Here is a 17,350-nt window from a genome sequence, read left to right on the forward strand (position 1 = left end):
CATGGTATAGCCCAATTTGTTGGCAATCTAGATCCAGACGTTAAACTGCCTTTCATTTCCGCGGAAGAAGATACTGGTCCAATTGTCGACGCCTTTGTGCAAGAGGGCGCTGGGAAGAATATCATCGGCTATCGGGAATGGAGCTCCTTGCGCGAAGTTTCGAAGGCATTTTCTCAAGCTACTAGGGTAGAAATAGAATGCATTCTTTTGCTAAAAGGGCAATCGAAAGGCCCCTTCCCGAGTGAACTCTAACTTGAATTGGACGACAATTGAGCTTATTGCAACGAGTTTGGATACGAGGGCCGAGATGACCCCTTAATCATCTACCCTAAAGAGGTGAGTTCGTTGGCGGTATTCTTGGTTTTTGAATTTCACATTGCTGATACTTCAACCTAGTTTGACTCGTCCCTATAGCTGGATAGTGTGGTAGAGTACTTTAGAAAGTAGGATTGGTCTAATGTCTTTACATAAGGAAATTAATTTCCTAGAAGCCACTATATAGGGACGTCTCCTAATGTAGCTTTACCGTGTAATAGACGCTTTTACTTTGAATCCTCTATTATCCTTCCCGAAGACACCTAAGTTTATATGTTCGAGGAGACATTGGGATTGAAAAGTGATAAGGTGCTGACTAGAATTCACCTCTATATTATAGTATGGTATCAAATATACTTGCCCTATCGTATTTTCTGGCCAATAATGTTGTCCCAATAGCTCCTTGTCAATAAGTATCTTGTTCAACTTCGATATTATATCCTTACGTAAAGAGTGCCGTGAACGGCCAAAGCAGGTCCTTGTGTAGACAACGTACTGTATTAGAGGGTGATCTGTGAACACTCGATCCTAGGATACTGCCAGTGCTCCGCCACAATTCCAATAAATATAAATGGTAGCCAAGAGGCGCTAGAAGCCTAAACTTCCGTCTCGCCACAGCGCCTTAATGCTCCTTAACGAGCCTAACAAGCTCCAAAGGAAGTTCTATCGACCCGGGAAGCGATCGCCCTTCTGGGCCAGGTAGGTTGCCCAACATTAGCACCCTTGTTAGAAAGACGACAATCTTTGTGCCTACCTCGACGATAGAAGAATGATACTACTCTACGAGCAAAATGTTACGAAGAAGTCTGTTTAATAATCATCCCGATCGGCTCATTATCTGTCGGTATGTATCAGTAAACATAATATCGGATCTCAAATCGGGTCTTTGTTATTATGAACAGCATAAATCGGCTTCACATCCCTCCCCTCGAACTCCAGAGGACCCCAGTGAGTCGCCACTCTTCAACAATGGGTCCACTGGGGCCTATTAGATGTCGAGTATGGGTTGGGACCGTTTCCTAGACGTTTGATTCAAGAGAGGCCATATGTGATTAGTATTCGAGTGGGTCCTGGTCCTGTGTACTTGGAAATGTCGGACTGATTACTATTCAAGCCAAAGTTAACTTAACTAGTTAAATATTTAGACAACGTGATTATATGATTTGCGCCGCAGAGATCTGTGGGTCCTCGCAAGAATGCTTGGAGCCAATATATTAGGTTTTTTGGTCACTATTTGAAGGTTGACATGTCTTTTGGACGGTTCGGGTGGTTCAGTTGGACCGATCCTCGGAGACTTTCAAGGAATTTCTAGAATTCTAAGCAGCTGAATATTTTATTCAGCAATCCAAACCAACGATCCTCGTAGAGCCGTTGACTATAAAACGGAGGCAATCCAACATATGGTCCGTTACTCTGACTCTTCACGATCGTCAGTTACTCCAGTTATTCTAACATACCTTTGTCATGGCTTCCAAGAAGCTAATTGTTATTCTTGGCGCCACCGGTAACCAGGGCGGCTCTGTTGTAGAAGCGTTCCTGCAGGAACCCGGCTGGCGGGTGCGCGCGATTACCAGAAACCCTTCGAGCTCAAAGGCCCAAGCATTGGCTACTCGCGGTGCAGAAGTGGTCAAAGCTGATCTAGATCATCCTTCCTCATTTATCCCGGCCTTTAAGGGCGCCCATGTTATCTTCGCGGTTAGCGATTTCTGGGGTTTGTTTGGCGATCCCGCCAGTCAAGCCAAGGCAGCAGCAGCAGCTCAGCCTCTCAATGTCTGGGCTGCTAACCACGAAACCGAGCAATTGGAGGGTGTCATTGACGCTGCGGCAAAAGTCCACACCCTGGAACGTTTTGTGCTATCCTCTCTCTCCAATGCAGCCAAGTGGTCCAATGGGAAATACCCGCATGTCTATCACTTTGATTCCAAGGCTAAGGCCGAGGCTTACGGCAGCGAGAACCATCCTGAGTTGTGGGCCAAAACAAGTATCTTCCAGGCTGGGTACTTCTTGAACAACTTTGTCTCCAATCCTATTACTCTTCCAAGAAAGGTACCTTGTCGGCCTCCCTCCTCTTTATAAATATTGACTTATTCTTCCCAGAATGCGGACGGAGTGGCCCAGTTTATCGGGGGCCTTGACCCAGACGTGGAGCTACCTTTTATCGCCGCGGAAGAAGACACCGGACCCATTGTCAAAGCCATAGTGCTTGATTCAGCTCCAAAGAAGGTCATCGGTTATAGAGCCCGGATTTCGCTGCGCGGCCTTATTGAAACCTTCTCGCAAGTGACAGGTATAAAAGCTGAACCCGTCGTGCTACCTAAGGGGGAGTCAGTCGTTCCTTTCCCCCCTGAGCTACAGCAGGAACTTGATGACAACTGGGGGTATTGGAAGGAGTTTGGATATTACGGAGGAGATCCAACCATCATAAATCCTAAGGACGTGAGTGTCATGCGTTGTTGTGAGAGGTTCTTTACACTAACTTGTATAGTTGGAACACGCACCCAAGCTTGATAGCGTGGCGGACTACTTCAAAAAGCAGGACTGGTCCAAGGTCTTTAGCTCGTAAGGGCTGGAACTATCTGGCAGCAATCTATTTGCTGCCCAACCAATCTAATAGAAGGGGCTTCTTCGTGTCTAGGAAGGTGAATGGATGCAGGGTTGTTGGCAGACTAGGACGCGTTTAAGATAGCGAAAAAGCAGTACGAGCAATTACTCTTGGCGAAAATTACGAAAGTAAAAGAGCTCAGCATAGAATGACTTAAGACGCCTCACTCCATCTCTTGATTATCATAGAGGTTTATGTTAGTGGTGCGATCAACAATGCATAATTCGCACATTGTACCTATTATTTTGCGCTGCCACGAGTAGCGATTCACTTATGTAGGAAAAATCTAGACTGCCTCTTCCCAGCCTGTTGCTCAACACCGTGCTAGACTTTGCTGAAGCGTCACAACGATTTCAATGTCGCGCGCCATGAGGGCAGCCTGATAGGTGAACGTCAGCTAGGCTACGATAGGTCTTAACGAGGATCCGTTTCAGGAAGTGGGACATCATTGTACATACACGGATATTTATATTTGCTGTAGGATTGCTATTTTTGGGGGGAAGGGGGATCATGCTGGATTACAATTTGGTTCAGTCCTTCAGGGCAATTATGCGAAGCGCTATTTTCCGCAATTACAGACGGGCAGTGAAACCATTCCGCCGGAGTCACTAAAATTTGCACTTCTGAAGCTTCAACATGGTATTGTCCTCGAACATGGTCTGGTCATCTTGCACAAAGCTGACCCAGGCTCATTTCATTTCTGACCGAGCCTGCACACTCTCCTCCTAGGCCAAATGGATCTGCCAAAGCTCATGACTGGAGTCAATTACCCTCGGATCAGGCAGGACAGTATTGAAAGCACTGGAATTATCAGACGCTGTGAGGCGCAATGAAGTCTCAACGTTCCGCCTTCGGAATACAGGGCCATATCCAAAACAGATACATTGAATGGCGAGTACTTTGATTTTCCGTCAGTTGAATTTCCACTATTTTCAAGCAATGAGCAACTCACATTCGGCAAAAGTGGCCACGTCAAATGTCGAATTAAGGCTTGAGCTAGAGGGCCGGGGCCCTGTTTCTTTGAAACGAAATCCCCTCTCAAAGAGCATACCCTGCACATCTCTTGCGTCCATTAAATCATCCAGCTCAGGCATAGCCGTCGATTTCGACGCCATATAGAACTTTGAGAGCGGCACGGAAGTATAGTTGCTTCTTCTCGACGGTAGCGGGGAGAAAACGGTAGCCATTTGATCAACCAGATCTCCGCTATGATCTTGAAGTCCGCTACAAAAATGTGAAATGAAGGTATCTCGCTCCATTGGAGAAAGGAAAGTCCCAAAGATTTCTTGAATTTTCATGTCGTCTGGAGAGTTGACAAGGAGTTGGTACCCAGATTGACAGCACACTTTAATCAGGAATTGTGAAAAATCTCTGCACCCTTTGTTCCTTGTGCTAGTGAGCAAGGAATTTGACAGAGGGTATGATATATAGGAGAATGGAGCGGACGAATGGAAAGTGGACGGTGCGATAGCTGTACTGAATGATAAAGCCGATGGAGATTGCGATGACGATTGTTGTGTATCTGGTAATAGTGTTTTGTACTGTTCCATTGGGCTCTGATATCGTCTGACGGTGTTTATAACACTTTCTAGGGTGTCCGAATGGCTGTCACTTTGTACTGAATTCCTTTCCACATTGCTTTCGGTGAGAGCAGCAGCCCTGAGGTGATCTATCTCCTCAATATCGTTACATCCCGTCTTGGCAAGGGCCAGGCATTGTTGAGCTAGTTCTCGGAGGGTCAGAGTAACACGTGGATCTCGCTTCGGGGCATCCGTTTCCAAGAGCAGACTGCTGAAAGCCAAAAACGAGTGGCTGATCTGGTCAATTTCGTCTTCTAGCTCGTGCACGCGACTTTGCAGTGTATTGATGGTGTTCTCTTTCCGCTTGCGATACATTTGCTGTGCCGAACGCAGCTGCTCGCGGCGCCGCTAAATAAAATAAGCATTGCGTGTATTCTATCTATCATGCAATTCTACTCACATCTTGTCGTTTCTCTTCATCCGTGTCTGTCCGAGGACGTCCTCTTTGCCGAGACCCTTTCGTGTTGACCATGTCTCGATGAATCTGCAATGGCTTTTGTAAAAGATACCGTCGTAGCCAAGAATATTGTAGGAGGCAGCTGAAGAGATATTCCATAAAGCAGTGGCAATAGAAAGGTTTATTAATCATCCCGAGCAGGTCGCGATGTTGAATAAGCACAAACTTTGCACTCCTTTATCGAATGCAATATTCGGACTCCGACATCCAGGTGATGAAGCTGCCTCTCGACGGGCAAAAATACCGTATGAATTCTGACCGAAGTCTTGCAGGCAATGAAGAACGAGATGAAGAAGCATGTGAGAAAGCTAGGAAGCTCGGCTTATACTGGCAGAACCTCGCGGTGAAGGATGTCGGTGGTCTTCGGTACTACCCACATTGCTCGACCAGCAATTTGGGGAACACAGCGGCTATGCGCGAATTGGGCTGGGCTAAATGCTTCTCTTGTTCAGGGTTGATCGACTGTGATTGGATTCCCAGAGGTCTGAAGCAATAAAGAAAGATACTCCACACACGCATAGTAATCTAATTGACATCTTCAAAGCCGAAAGAACACTACCAACTATATTTGTCCTTCGCTCTCTGCCCGGCATTGATCGTAATGCACAACAGCTTCCAGAAGTGCCTGTGTTCCGAGAGCACTGCGAAAGTTAGTCTCTGTATGCCAGTCGAAGAAGTGTGAAGACCTACCAGTCTTGCGGGCTGCAATATTCAGTTGGGTGGTGACTGACTCCATCCTTGCAGGGGACAAAGATCATTGCCGAGGGACAGTGCTTGCTAGTGTAGACAGTGTCGTGACCTGCACCACTGGTCATGAGCATGGACTTCTCTCGGCCAACGAGCTGGTTTGCGGCAGCCTGGATAGACGCCACACAGTTGTGGTCGAACTCCACAGCCGGAGAGTCAGTGTCTAATGTCCAGTCGAACCAAACGCCCTTTCCATCCTGGGCTGCAATAGCGTCGAAAGCCCTGAGACATTCATCCTGCACAGCGTGCACCACACTATCCTGCGGGTGACGGATGTCAAGTGTGAAAGTCACTTGCGATGAGACAGTGTTTGTGGATGCGTTGGAAGGGACTCTGATAATGCCAGTAGACGCCAACGCATCGTGCTTCTTGGCGATATCGTGGGAAGCGGCAATCATCCTGGAGGATGCGAGCAATGGGTCTTGACGGGCACTGAAAGGCGTCGTTCCAGTGTGCGCATCCTTTCCGTGCACCGTCATGGTCAACCATCTGTATCCTTGAGCTCCGCGAACAACACCGATTGACCGGCCAGTCTCTGGCAGGATCGGTCCCTGTTCAATATGCAATTCGAAATGGGCTCCGAGTGGGTACCCGGTGGCCGGATCGCTAGAGCAAGAGATGTCACCGAGATATCCATGTCTTTCAAGCTCGGAGCGAAGAGTGACGTCGGGATCGTGGATATCACGTAGATCCCAAGCTTTCTGGATAGGGATGGCTCCAGCCCAGACACCTGAGGAGCACATGGACATAGGGAAGCGAGCTCCCTCCTCACTGCAAACTTTAGTTAGCGAATAGAGCCCCAGCATCCTAAGGTGAGCTAAGTACGTACTTGGTCCAGTTAACGACGCCGACATCATAATTGGTCTGGAATTTGCTCTCTTTCATGGTTCGCAAAACTTCCAGCGCAGCCATAATACCAAGAATACCATCATATCGACCACCGCGAGGCTGGGTATCCAAATGGCTTCCCATTGCGATCATTGGAACAGGGGAGCTCAGTCGACCTGACTGGCGCGCGAACATGTTGCCCATCTGATCCACGGAGAGAGTGCAACCCAGCTTCTGAACTTCAGTGGCAAACCACTTGCGCACACTGGCATCGTCGTCGGTGAGGGTTAGACGAGCCATACCTGTGTCAGTTGGGCCGCTGCTGGCGCGTTAGGTCGACAGTCTTTGTTCAAAGAAGGGATACCGATACATACTCGCCATAGCGATGGGTAGCGCCCCATTTGCAAGTCTCGTGTAATGTATTCCATAGTCTCTCGGGGTTTATCTTGAGGCCTGAGGATGCTAGGAGTCGGGTCGCAGTTGAAAATCGCCGTGTGTTGGAGTACAGGGCGCGTGTTGCGCCGTTTGTGCTGTACATTCTGCAGAGGATAATACGCCTGCTCTACAGAATGATAATCAAAGATGCCAGGCTCAGCAGGTGCAGCGCTTATATAGAGATGCTCCGTACAAGAGCCGGGTCAGTAATGGCAGTGTATCAAGGGATGCCCAAGTGGACCAATCTATGGGTCTGGCAGCGCCTTCCTCGAACAGCTGTGGATATCGATACAAGGCAAGATTAATCGACTGGTAAACGAAATGTTTGAAATTATCAGTCAAAGTATGGTGTGGACTACGGCCGAAGCCCGGTTGGCGGCTCATGGCGGGAAACGGCGCCTTCCCGCAACATCTACAAACCCTAAATTTCTTTCAGCCAAGAGAATTTGCCTCGCATAACTACACACTTCGCATTTGGGAAGATGCTTGATATGGGTAAAATGAACCTATAGAGTAGGAAAAGCCGGACCTTGTCATGTAAAAAAAATGCGTCGTTCACAGCATGCCAGGAGTGCTGTGGACGGTATGACCAGCGAGTGTGTGTAGGTACGAAGCAAACTATACACCCCAAAAAAGTTTTTAAGGATGTATTTCACAGGGTATATTTTGCCCTGGATATATCTGATAATAATAATAAAAAAGGAAAAAGCAAAAGAAGCTAAGTTATCCGAAAAATCCCTACCGAGCGTACCCTTTACCCCGGCAGCAAGAACCAAAACATTGATCTCCTGGTAGCAGTTAACATCTCCTAACAAGGCAACACAAGGTTAGAGTATACCGTTATAAGGAGCAGGAGCAGTATAACAAGTCATTCTGGAGTGACTGCGACTAGGTCAGAGGAAATGACGTCACTTAACATAGAACACCTTACGGATATGTTCTCGATCGATTGGATGTTCTCGATCTAGAATCAATGTCGGTAGACAAGATGGATAGGACCTTTGTCTTGATGTTCTTGCTAATTTCTTTGCCTGACATCGTCACGATTCGTATTTGAACCTTTTATGTTCGGATCTGATTCGCTTGAGATTGGTTTGAACCGTATAACTGACACGAAACAGAGAGACCCTTGGATGTTTTCTTGAGATTCTCAACACGTGAAAACCTGGGGAAACTTCACCTTTTTATGTTCAATCCCTCAAGATCGACGCGGGATGTCATATTTGATCTGCATGTTGACGCGACATGTCGTATAGATTCCCGGCGGAGAATATCGGCGGACGGCGAAGTCCTTCGACTACCACATAATCCAAGGTAGGTCACATACCATCTGGTCATGATGGATGTTCGAATATACCTCGACCTACATGTTCAAAGCTGGATGGAGCTTGTTTCCTGGGCATTCGGATTCGAGCTCTCTTCACCGATTTAAGTCGAGCTCCGTGGTTGACCGTCTAGCTGTGTGTGGCTGCATTCCTATAGCGCCAAATTGCCTAAATGTGCATTTTCGTGCGTAGCTATGTCGTACTGAGCTAGATCATATTACCTAATTAAATCATTGTGGAGGCTGTGTCGCACGAGAGTTGTCCGAGAGCAAGTTCTGTCCACATGAACACTTGCATTGATGGTGACAGTGCTTAAAGCCGCCATGCCCGTATAACCCCTTTTATCATGTTTTTTATCTTCCCTCTTATTCTATGTCCTCTAAAATCTGACATCCAAAGTCCATCCAGCACAAATCCCCCGAGCAACAACAAACGCAACCGTAGCCGCCAAATAAAGCACACCACCAAAGACAATCAAACCCCCATACCCTCCACTATCACGCTCCAAAATCGCCCCAGCGATCGGAATCCCAACAAGAGTCCCAATACTACTAATAGTAAACGTCGTCCCAGTCCGCTTCCCATAATCATCAGTCGCACAAACTTGAGAAATACAAACCGGCGTGAGACTTATGGCAGCACCACTCCAAAACCCAAAGAAAACAGCATAACAAATAATCGCCGTCAAATCATCACCAGCCTTCATCCACAAAGCCAGCGTCAATATCGAACACAGCAACGATGTCAACGCCATCACGTTGAAACGACCAACTCTATCAGCTACCAAGCCTGGCAGGAATCGACCCGGTATAGCACCAGCATTCAGAAATGGTATTAGCAGGTAGGACATTGTATCATCTACACCGACGGAGACTGCATATGATGCAATATAGGTAATGGGTATGAAAACCGCGAATTCGACCAAGAAAACAGCTGCAGTCGTAGAAGCATATTTGACATCCCTCAGCGCGCGGAAATCAACCGATGCTCCGGCTTTCTTGTTTGGCGGTAGCCGTGTCTTAAGCAATAGACATGCGCATGCACATAGTATCGCAGAGAGCAGTGCGATGATCCGGATTGCCCATGGGAAACCGATCTTGGGTGCCGCGTAGAGGATTATTAGGGGGAATATCACTCCGCCAATTCCACCAGCTGTACATGCTACACCTGTTGCCCAGGCGCGGCGGAGGTTGAACCAATGGCCGACTGTTGATATTGCTGGGGTGAAGAGTGTGCAGGCTGATAGGCCGCCGAGGACGCTGAAGGAGAGGAAGATTTGGTAGTATTCTGTGATTATGTTAGGTGCTTGTAACTTATTGGATCGTGTGTTTCGATCTGAACGTACCTTCGCTGAAACTGAAACATACCATGGAAACCACCATCCCGATAGAACCTGGGATGATCACAAACTTGGAGCCATATGTATCGAAGATCGGACCTGTATATTGTAAGACTCATTGCACAGACAGAGATATGAAGTGTTGACAAACCCATCTGCGCTCCGGCAATGTATAGAAAGAATGCATAAGAACCGTAAATCCAACCAATACTCGACTCCGAATAGTCCTTCAACTGATGCGTGCTCGTCCACGCTTGTAGAACCCCCAAACTATTCAATAATCCCATCGAAGGGACCATTGCACACCATGCTCCAAGAACAACAGACCAGGCCTTGAGACCTCCTTCTGGGTAGCTGTTCTCATCCGATAGATCGACGCTATCCGATAAGGGGCTCGAAGTTACCACTCTGCTGGAAATTTCCACTTCGTCGCTGACGACCATTTTTGACATCGGGATTGAATAGGATAGATTACTGGCCTAATTATGTATGTCTTCATTATCATTAGTGGTGAATATAGATAGCTGACTACTACGACTGATAACACCCCACGCCTTCTTAAAACATTAAAGAACCACTTGGGCCGAATCAGGTCATGGAGCTTACAAATCCAAGTCGCTTCGTGGGATAGGTTGGCCCTTCCTTCTCACAGGCTCAAGGAAACACCTAAACCGGATCAGGTGATGGGTTTACAAACCCCGAGACCATTCATGGGATAGCAAACCCCGAGACCCTTCATGGGATTGGTCGATCTTCTCACAGCCTCCAAGGAACCACTCGGGCCGAATCAGGTTACGGGCTTACAAACTCGAGCCGCTCAACAGGATAAATAGACAAGACAGGAAAACACCTACCTATATGTAGGTAATTCACTATGTTTCCTCTCCGAGGGTCAAGCACCCGCCCCGCTCGTCCGAACCCTGGAGTTGCCCTTTCCGAGCCCTAACCGATGTCCCAAGGTTTTTATCGGTTCGAACGTCATTCCCTTCAATGTCGCCGGACGAAGCTTTGATTTCGAACCGAGGGAGATGAAGGCTGTGTGTGCTTCTACCCGCGGCTTCAGACTCCCTTCATCCGTCATCTCTGCCTTGGTTTGGATGCTCAATTGGAGAGATTGAACAATCTGGGAACACGGGGAGATTTCCCCAGGGGAAATGGATAACCACAGCTAATACCACAGTCTACGCCTGATCTTGACTTGCATCTCCTGGAAGATTGAACCCGTGCTTTCTTCGCGGTTAACCTATTATCGCCAGAAAGGCCGTCGTCTGACAGACCGTGCAAGGCCATCTACTTCGAGATGTTTCTTCACAGATCCCATGGATGATGGATGTTTGACTCTATCCAATGCCAGCTCTCTACATGCTAATCGACGGCCATCGTCTTGCTTCACATATTTCACGGGTCGAAGCCGAGAAGGTCGAGCGCAATCGGCCAATTGACGGAATGTTACCCATGCCAAGCCGGCATTGCGACGACCTCCGATTTCGATATTCCAGATCCTCCGAAGATCCGCGATCCATGCTGAATCTGTCCAGTCCAAAATCAGGGCAAGGATGCTGAGATATGCCCATATTTCATTGGACGGAACCGGACTATCATTTATCCGGTGTCGCACTCCCTCGTCACCCTCTTCTCCCTGGACTTACCCTGGACTTAACGCGGTCTTTTCTCGGCCACTCACCTTCTCAAAGAACGGTTCATAGCTGTCCCACAACGGTGTCGGATTTTGGTATGGTGGGGTTCTCGGGTTCATCCCGCTGGTATTGGCTGTACAGTACACACGTCGTCCGGGCTGGATTATCTACCTAGGTCGGTTAGGTCAGGCTGCATGGGCATTTTTTGTTGGGACACGAAGTGGGAGAGGTGGAGCTAATGTGCATTAGTTCAACCTTTTTATTTCTGCCGCATATGCGCGGTGCAGTGGCTCGGTGCGTTCTTTGCCGTCTGATCTTCGCGTTGCAGTTACAGTTGCAATAGGGGAGGGGCGAAGATCCCGCCGTCAAACTTATATTGTGACACTCGGATGCAACGGAGGATACCACAACCTCAGGGGAATGAGAGAGGATTTAAGCATATATTGGGCGGTACAATGTGTTTATCTCAGGACTATATTTATGTATACAATATTTATCTACACGAGAAAAAAACAAGGGGAAAAAGAAATTAGCGAGACAGGCGTTGTCCCACACTCCCCACAATCCAAACCACCTTACCCACAGTGCAAATGAACTTGAATTAAATACACAAGCTTGTCATGGCTTGTCTGCAGGCTTGTAAAGTGCCAAGAATCAATAAACTTCCATTGTGAGATCAAGTGGTTGCCGAACTAATCTGCAATTGGGCATCGGTCCGCCTCCCCAGGTTGAACATACAGTTCCAAGGTTGAGCTTTAGCTTCAAGGTTGACATCATAAACCTCATGACATAGCTCTCGTATGTCACACCGGAGCATCTAGATCTGAGATTGAGATCTCAATCGTGCAGGTGGGGGATCTCCCGAGGAAGAAGTACCTAAGTTAACTTAACCATGAGGATGGACATGTACCTGTACGCACAACCCTCGAGACGGCATGAAAGGCTGATCTAGCCCACTGCCTTCTACAAGTATTACCTCCAAGTCGGGAAGACAACCATAGGCGGGGTTCGGTCAAAGGGTTCTATACGGGGACAGGGGTCGGTTGATCACAACCCAATATTGGCAGACATGATTTTCGTGGAGGGGCACTTCCCCGGAGCAACGGAAGGATGTCAACCCCCGCATGACCGAACCCAAACCCAAGCCTTGGCGTACGTTGCATATGGTATTGTATTAAGGGAAGTAAGGGCAAAAGGTAATAGTAATAGTAGAATAGTAGAATGGACCAGAAGCAAGAGTGTAAGCAAGTGCAGGTAAAATAGCCAGAGTGGTATTTTACTGTAAAGCGGCTCATGCCGGATTGGGAAATGCTCCACCCGGGGAAATACATAATGGCTCGTCCCCCGCTCTCGGTCTCTTTTCTTTCTGGACTTTATTATACCCCTTCGTAAGCTTCTCTTCCCTTACTCTCTCCTTCAGTTTTAACCCTCACCAGAGTTCTCCTTATACACACCTTCGGAGAATCGCAATCATGTCGGACGGCCCAGTTGCGCCGCCCAAGCCTGCCGTGGTAAGTGTCATTGATCTCAATCTGAGCTTTGCTCGCAGAATTAGCTAACAATTGGTGTAGGTGCTCGAGGCCCACGAGGTCGACACCTTCCACGTGCCCAAGGCATTCCACGAGAAGCACCCTACCGGAACCCACATCAAGGACATGGCCGAGTACCAAAAGCTCTACGATGAATCGATTAAGAGTCCCGACACTTTCTGGGCCCGCATGGCCCGCGAACTCCTCACCTTCGACAGGGACTTTGAGACCACACACCACGGCTCTTTCGAAAATGGCGACAACGCCTGGTTCGTCGAGGGTCGTCTGAACGCCTCCTACAACTGCGTGGACCGCCACGCTCTTAAGAACCCCGACAAGGTGGCCATCATCTACGAGGCCGACGAGCCCAATGAGGGCCGCACGATCACATACGGTGAGCTCATGCGCGAGGTCTCCCGCGTCGCGTGGACTCTCAAGGAGCGCGGTGTCAAGAAGGGTGACACCGTCGGAATCTACCTCCCCATGATTCCCGAGGCCGTCATTGCGTTCCTTGCCTGTTCGCGTATCGGCGCTGTGCACTCCGTTGTCTTCGCCGGTTTCTCCTCAGACTCTCTCCGTGACCGTGTCCTCGACGCTTCCTCCAAGGTAGTCATCACCTCTGACGAGGGTAAGCGCGGTGGTAAGGTCATTGGCACAAAGCGCATCGTCGACGAGGCCATGAAGCAGTGCCCTGACGTCACAACGGTTCTCGTCTACAAGCGCACTGGCGCCGAGGTCCCCTGGACCCCGGGCCGTGATATCTGGTGGCACGAGGAGGTCGAGAAGTACCCCAACTATCTCGCCCCCGAGCCCGTCAACTCCGAGGATCCTCTGTTCCTTCTCTACACCTCTGGCTCCACCGGCAAGCCCAAGGGTGTTATGCACACCACTGCTGGCTACCTCCTCGGTGCCGCGATGACCGGAAAATACGTGTTCGATATCCACGACGATGACCGCTACTTCTGCGGTGGTGATGTCGGTTGGATTACCGGACACACTTACGTTGTTTATGCTCCTCTTCTTTTGGGTTGCGCCACTGTGGTGTTTGAAAGTACCCCCGCGTACCCTAACTTCTCCCGCTACTGGGATGTCATCGACAAGTACGATGTCACCCAGTTCTACGTTGCCCCTACTGCCCTGCGTCTGCTGAAGCGCGCTGGTGGTGAGCACATCCACCACAAGATGAAGAGCCTGCGTGTTCTTGGTTCCGTCGGAGAGCCCATTGCCGCAGAGGTCTGGAAGTGGTACTTCGAGGCCGTCGGAAAGGAAGAAGCTCACGTTTGCGACGTTCGTCTCTTACCCCTGCAAACTTTGGATAATGGCTAATTTTGTAACTGTAGACATACTGGCAAACCGAGACCGGTTCAAACGTTATCACTCCTCTTGGTGGTATCACCCCCACCAAGCCCGGTAGTGCTTCGTTGCCCTTCTTCGGTATCGAGCCCGCCATTATTGATCCTGTCTCCGGAGAGGAGATCCTTGGCAATGATGTTGAGGGTGTCCTTGCCTTCAAGCAGCCGTGGCCCAGTATGGCCCGCACTGTGTGGGGAGCCCACAAGCGTTACATGGACACTTACCTGAATGTCTACAAGGGTTACTACGTAAGTATCTGCACTCAGCCATCAGAGCAATCAGACTAACAGGTACTAGTTCACCGGAGATGGTGCTGGTCGTGACCACGACGGCTACTACTGGATCCGTGGCCGTGTCGATGATGTTGTCAACGTTTCCGGCCATCGTCTGTCCACCGCCGAGATTGAGGCTGCCCTCCTCGAGCACCGTAAGTACACCACAAAATCACATACCCACCGAGCCCAAGCTAACTGTGAATAGCCATGGTTGCCGAGGCTGCAGTTGTCGGTATCGCCGATGAGCTGACCGGCCAGGCCGTCAACGCCTTCGTTGCCCTCAAGGATGGCAACGAGACAAATGACCAGGTTCGCAAGGACCTGTCCATGCAAGTCCGCAAGTCCATTGGACCCTTCGCTGCCCCCAAGGCCGTCTTCGTTGTGGAAGACCTCCCCAAGACCCGCAGCGGTAAGATCATGCGCCGTATTTTGCGCAAGATTCTCAGTGGTGAGGAGGACAGTCTCGGTGATACCTCGACGGTAAGTTTGCCCGCAAAAACTATTTTTCTTAATGGTTCCATCGGACAATCACTGACAAATCTATAGCTCTCTGACCCCAGTGTCGTGGACACAATTATCGCCACAGTCCACGCCGCCCGCCAGAAGTAAAGTGTACGTCTACGATTTTGATGATAATGAACGTGGAAGAACTTTCCTAGCGGAAACATTGGAAGAAAAAAATGGGGTTTCTCATCATAAATTGAGCTGTTAATCCATGGATCTGATAGCCGGCTTTTTGACTTGGCCCCCCTTCCCTGACTTGAAAACGTGGGGTTTTTTCCGCGTTTTTCTTTTTTTGCCCCGGTATTATGTGTGCTGTCGTGTATTTGAGATTCCCTTATCTGCTCCGAAGCGTTGTGAATAGTATCTTGCTTTGGATATTTGGATATTTTGTAGGATGATAAATTAAATGGAACACGTTGTGAATTGCCTCGGTTAGTCGTTCCTGTCATCACGGTATAGCTTATAGCTAGCCCCTAGACTGGGTCACTGGGGCTACGCTTCCAGCCACTTCCTATAGATCATTACCGGGGTGATATGGAAGCGATTATGTGATAGCAGCCAGTTCGTCATCTTGTGGAGGCATTTGGTTATGTATTGTCCAGATTGATGTCTATTAGTTAGTATAGGATAGTTAAGAGACACTTAGCTAGGTTACAGGCCATAACTTACCTTCTTCGATCGTTACTATTACCATCTCCAAGCCAATCCCGAAGCCGGCTACATGATACCATCGAGAACCTGGTCCCTGCATTCACCAAACTGGTCTCAATAGCGATGATTATTTCCATTGCCTGTCGAGAGCTTTCCAGATTTGATTTTTGCTTTGTTTGAACGATCGATCCACAGGTCGAAATCGACAACTTCGGTTTGTTCCCCTTCTGTGTGCGCTCCGAGTATTTCTAGAGATAATTTCGGTGGGGATGCTAGCTGTGCTTTCAGAGAGGATTCTCAGAGTTTTGTGTCGTGGGTATAGACTCCATCCTTATTGGGGGTGTGTATGGGAAACCAGGTGGGATGAGATGGTTTCTAGTGTAATTTTTCTTAAGGAGATCTGGGGGAAAAGGTATCCTGTAGATTGGGCAGGTAACTTATGACGCATTGTTTATGTACTACTGTAAGTGCTGTGAGGCAGGCGGGGTTCTTTCTTTTTTTATCGTCAATAGGATGCACTAGACATGCGGCGAAACAGGGGACCAAACTTTATTATGTGACGCCCCTGCTGCTGCTCAACTTGATGAGTTACAGATCCGCAGATCGCACACCTAGGGAGCCGATCTCGCTATGGATCCCGTTGCTGTATGTCCCCTCGCGGGGATGGTTTCAGAGGTTGTTATTCATGTAAAATCCTTTTTCCCAAAGAACTGCGTGCATTGGTCTGGTAATTGGTTGGGAAGCATCCATCCTTTCTGGGGGATTTAGCCCCTAAAATGTTGAATATGATTGTTTTGGTATATTTATTTGCATGATTAAACTTGCTTCGGAATACAGACGCACCTGCGACATGATATATAGATGGAGATTGCAACGAGACCCCCAACATGTATATTTAGCGCCGACCAATAGAATGGATGTCTTCGACAACCACTACGAAACCCAGAAATCCTACTCTAGAACGTGAGGTCTGCGACCAGATATGAAATATTTCGATCCCATTGTCCCTAGCACATGGGGCCAGTCCTCCGTTTCCATGAGATCGAGTTTGAAACGACTGCAACTAGACGCGAACACCAGTTGAGTCTTGAAGACGAGAACCCTCTCATACTGATGAATAAGAGGAAAAAGACATGAGGGTCACCAGTGTTTCTTTTGAGAACCCATTTGATAACTGATATCGTTCTCCCATTTCGTAGACGAAGTATATTCGGGTCTAGAGGCGTATATACCTGAACACTGCTAAAAATATGTCTGTATGTTTTAAGCTTATGCTTACTCCTATTGTAAATAGCAGATTATTAGTGGGAAAGTATGACAAAAACCGTCATGGCCCGGCTCTTTACTATTATATAACGTAGCTTGACGGTTGAGTGACCATCCAAAGTTACGGATGAAAAGGCCATTTGTAGCCGCAAAGAGGTCATTGTCGGCGTCAAGTCTGTAGGTTCGGATTGTGATTGTAAACAATGACCTGCATATTGAGTTACGGAAGCCAATTGTGATGTTGTTCGGCAGAAAGTTGAATGATTGGATCATTGAGCACTGTTAAGGAAATGGTAGGTCTAAAGTCTATTGAGAGATGAGTGTGATACGCTAATTTCTTTTCGGAATAGGCTATCTGCGTTTACATTGTTCCAATCTTGGTAGGAACAGTGGATGGCTGCATAACTGTATTGTAGGGCGGAAACAAAGGTGGAGACTGGATTGTATAGTTCTCGTGTTTGTCACCACAATACTAATCATACCGCTCATTTTCGTATCAGTTGTAGT

General features: G+C 48.3%; 5 protein-coding genes across 5 annotated transcripts; 2 read left to right on the top strand and 3 right to left on the bottom strand.

The window, feature by feature from the left end:
- Positions 1-1,779: 1,779 nt before the first annotated feature.
- Positions 1,780-2,878, top strand: PENARI_c011G05121 (NmrA/HSCARG family protein; the record flags this gene model as incomplete). The annotated part of the gene is made up of 3 exons (XM_022632590.1): positions 1,780-2,361; positions 2,413-2,751; positions 2,801-2,878. 3 exons carry the CDS (start codon positions 1,780-1,782, stop codon positions 2,876-2,878), a joined length of 999 nt encoding a protein of 332 aa, XP_022487454.1.
- Positions 2,879-3,230: 352 nt separating this feature from the next.
- On the bottom strand, positions 3,231-4,969 carry PENARI_c011G08302 (bZIP transcription factor; the record flags this gene model as incomplete). The annotated part of the gene is made up of 3 exons (XM_022632673.1): positions 3,231-3,296; positions 4,489-4,845; positions 4,898-4,969. 3 exons carry the CDS (start codon positions 4,967-4,969, stop codon positions 3,231-3,233), a joined length of 495 nt encoding a protein of 164 aa, XP_022487421.1.
- A 671-nt stretch (positions 4,970-5,640) lies between these two features.
- On the bottom strand, positions 5,641-7,067 carry PENARI_c011G03108 (M20 family metallo-hydrolase; the record flags this gene model as incomplete). Its single annotated transcript, XM_022632545.1, has 3 exons — positions 5,641-6,472; positions 6,531-6,848; positions 6,904-7,067. The coding sequence occupies 3 exons, from the start codon at positions 7,065-7,067 to the stop codon at positions 5,641-5,643; spliced, it is 1,314 nt and encodes a 437-aa protein (XP_022487647.1).
- Positions 7,068-8,668: 1,601 nt separating this feature from the next.
- Positions 8,669-10,071, bottom strand: PENARI_c011G04704 (putative oxalate/formate antiporter; the record flags this gene model as incomplete). Its single annotated transcript, XM_022632579.1, has 3 exons — positions 8,669-9,576; positions 9,635-9,727; positions 9,780-10,071. 3 exons carry the CDS (start codon positions 10,069-10,071, stop codon positions 8,669-8,671), a joined length of 1,293 nt encoding a protein of 430 aa, XP_022487388.1.
- Positions 10,072-12,737: 2,666 nt separating this feature from the next.
- Positions 12,738-15,031, top strand: PENARI_c011G12071 (acetate--CoA ligase; the record flags this gene model as incomplete). Its single annotated transcript, XM_022632766.1, has 6 exons — positions 12,738-12,776; positions 12,837-14,081; positions 14,135-14,395; positions 14,445-14,574; positions 14,628-14,902; positions 14,969-15,031. The coding sequence occupies 6 exons, from the start codon at positions 12,738-12,740 to the stop codon at positions 15,029-15,031; spliced, it is 2,013 nt and encodes a 670-aa protein (XP_022487426.1).
- Between the last annotated feature and the right edge of the window lie 2,319 nt (positions 15,032-17,350).

Source organism: Penicillium arizonense (assembly GCF_001773325.1).
Source record: "Penicillium arizonense strain CBS 141311 chromosome Unknown PENARI_contig011, whole genome shotgun sequence".
NCBI lineage: Eukaryota > Fungi > Ascomycota > Eurotiomycetes > Eurotiales > Aspergillaceae > Penicillium > Penicillium arizonense.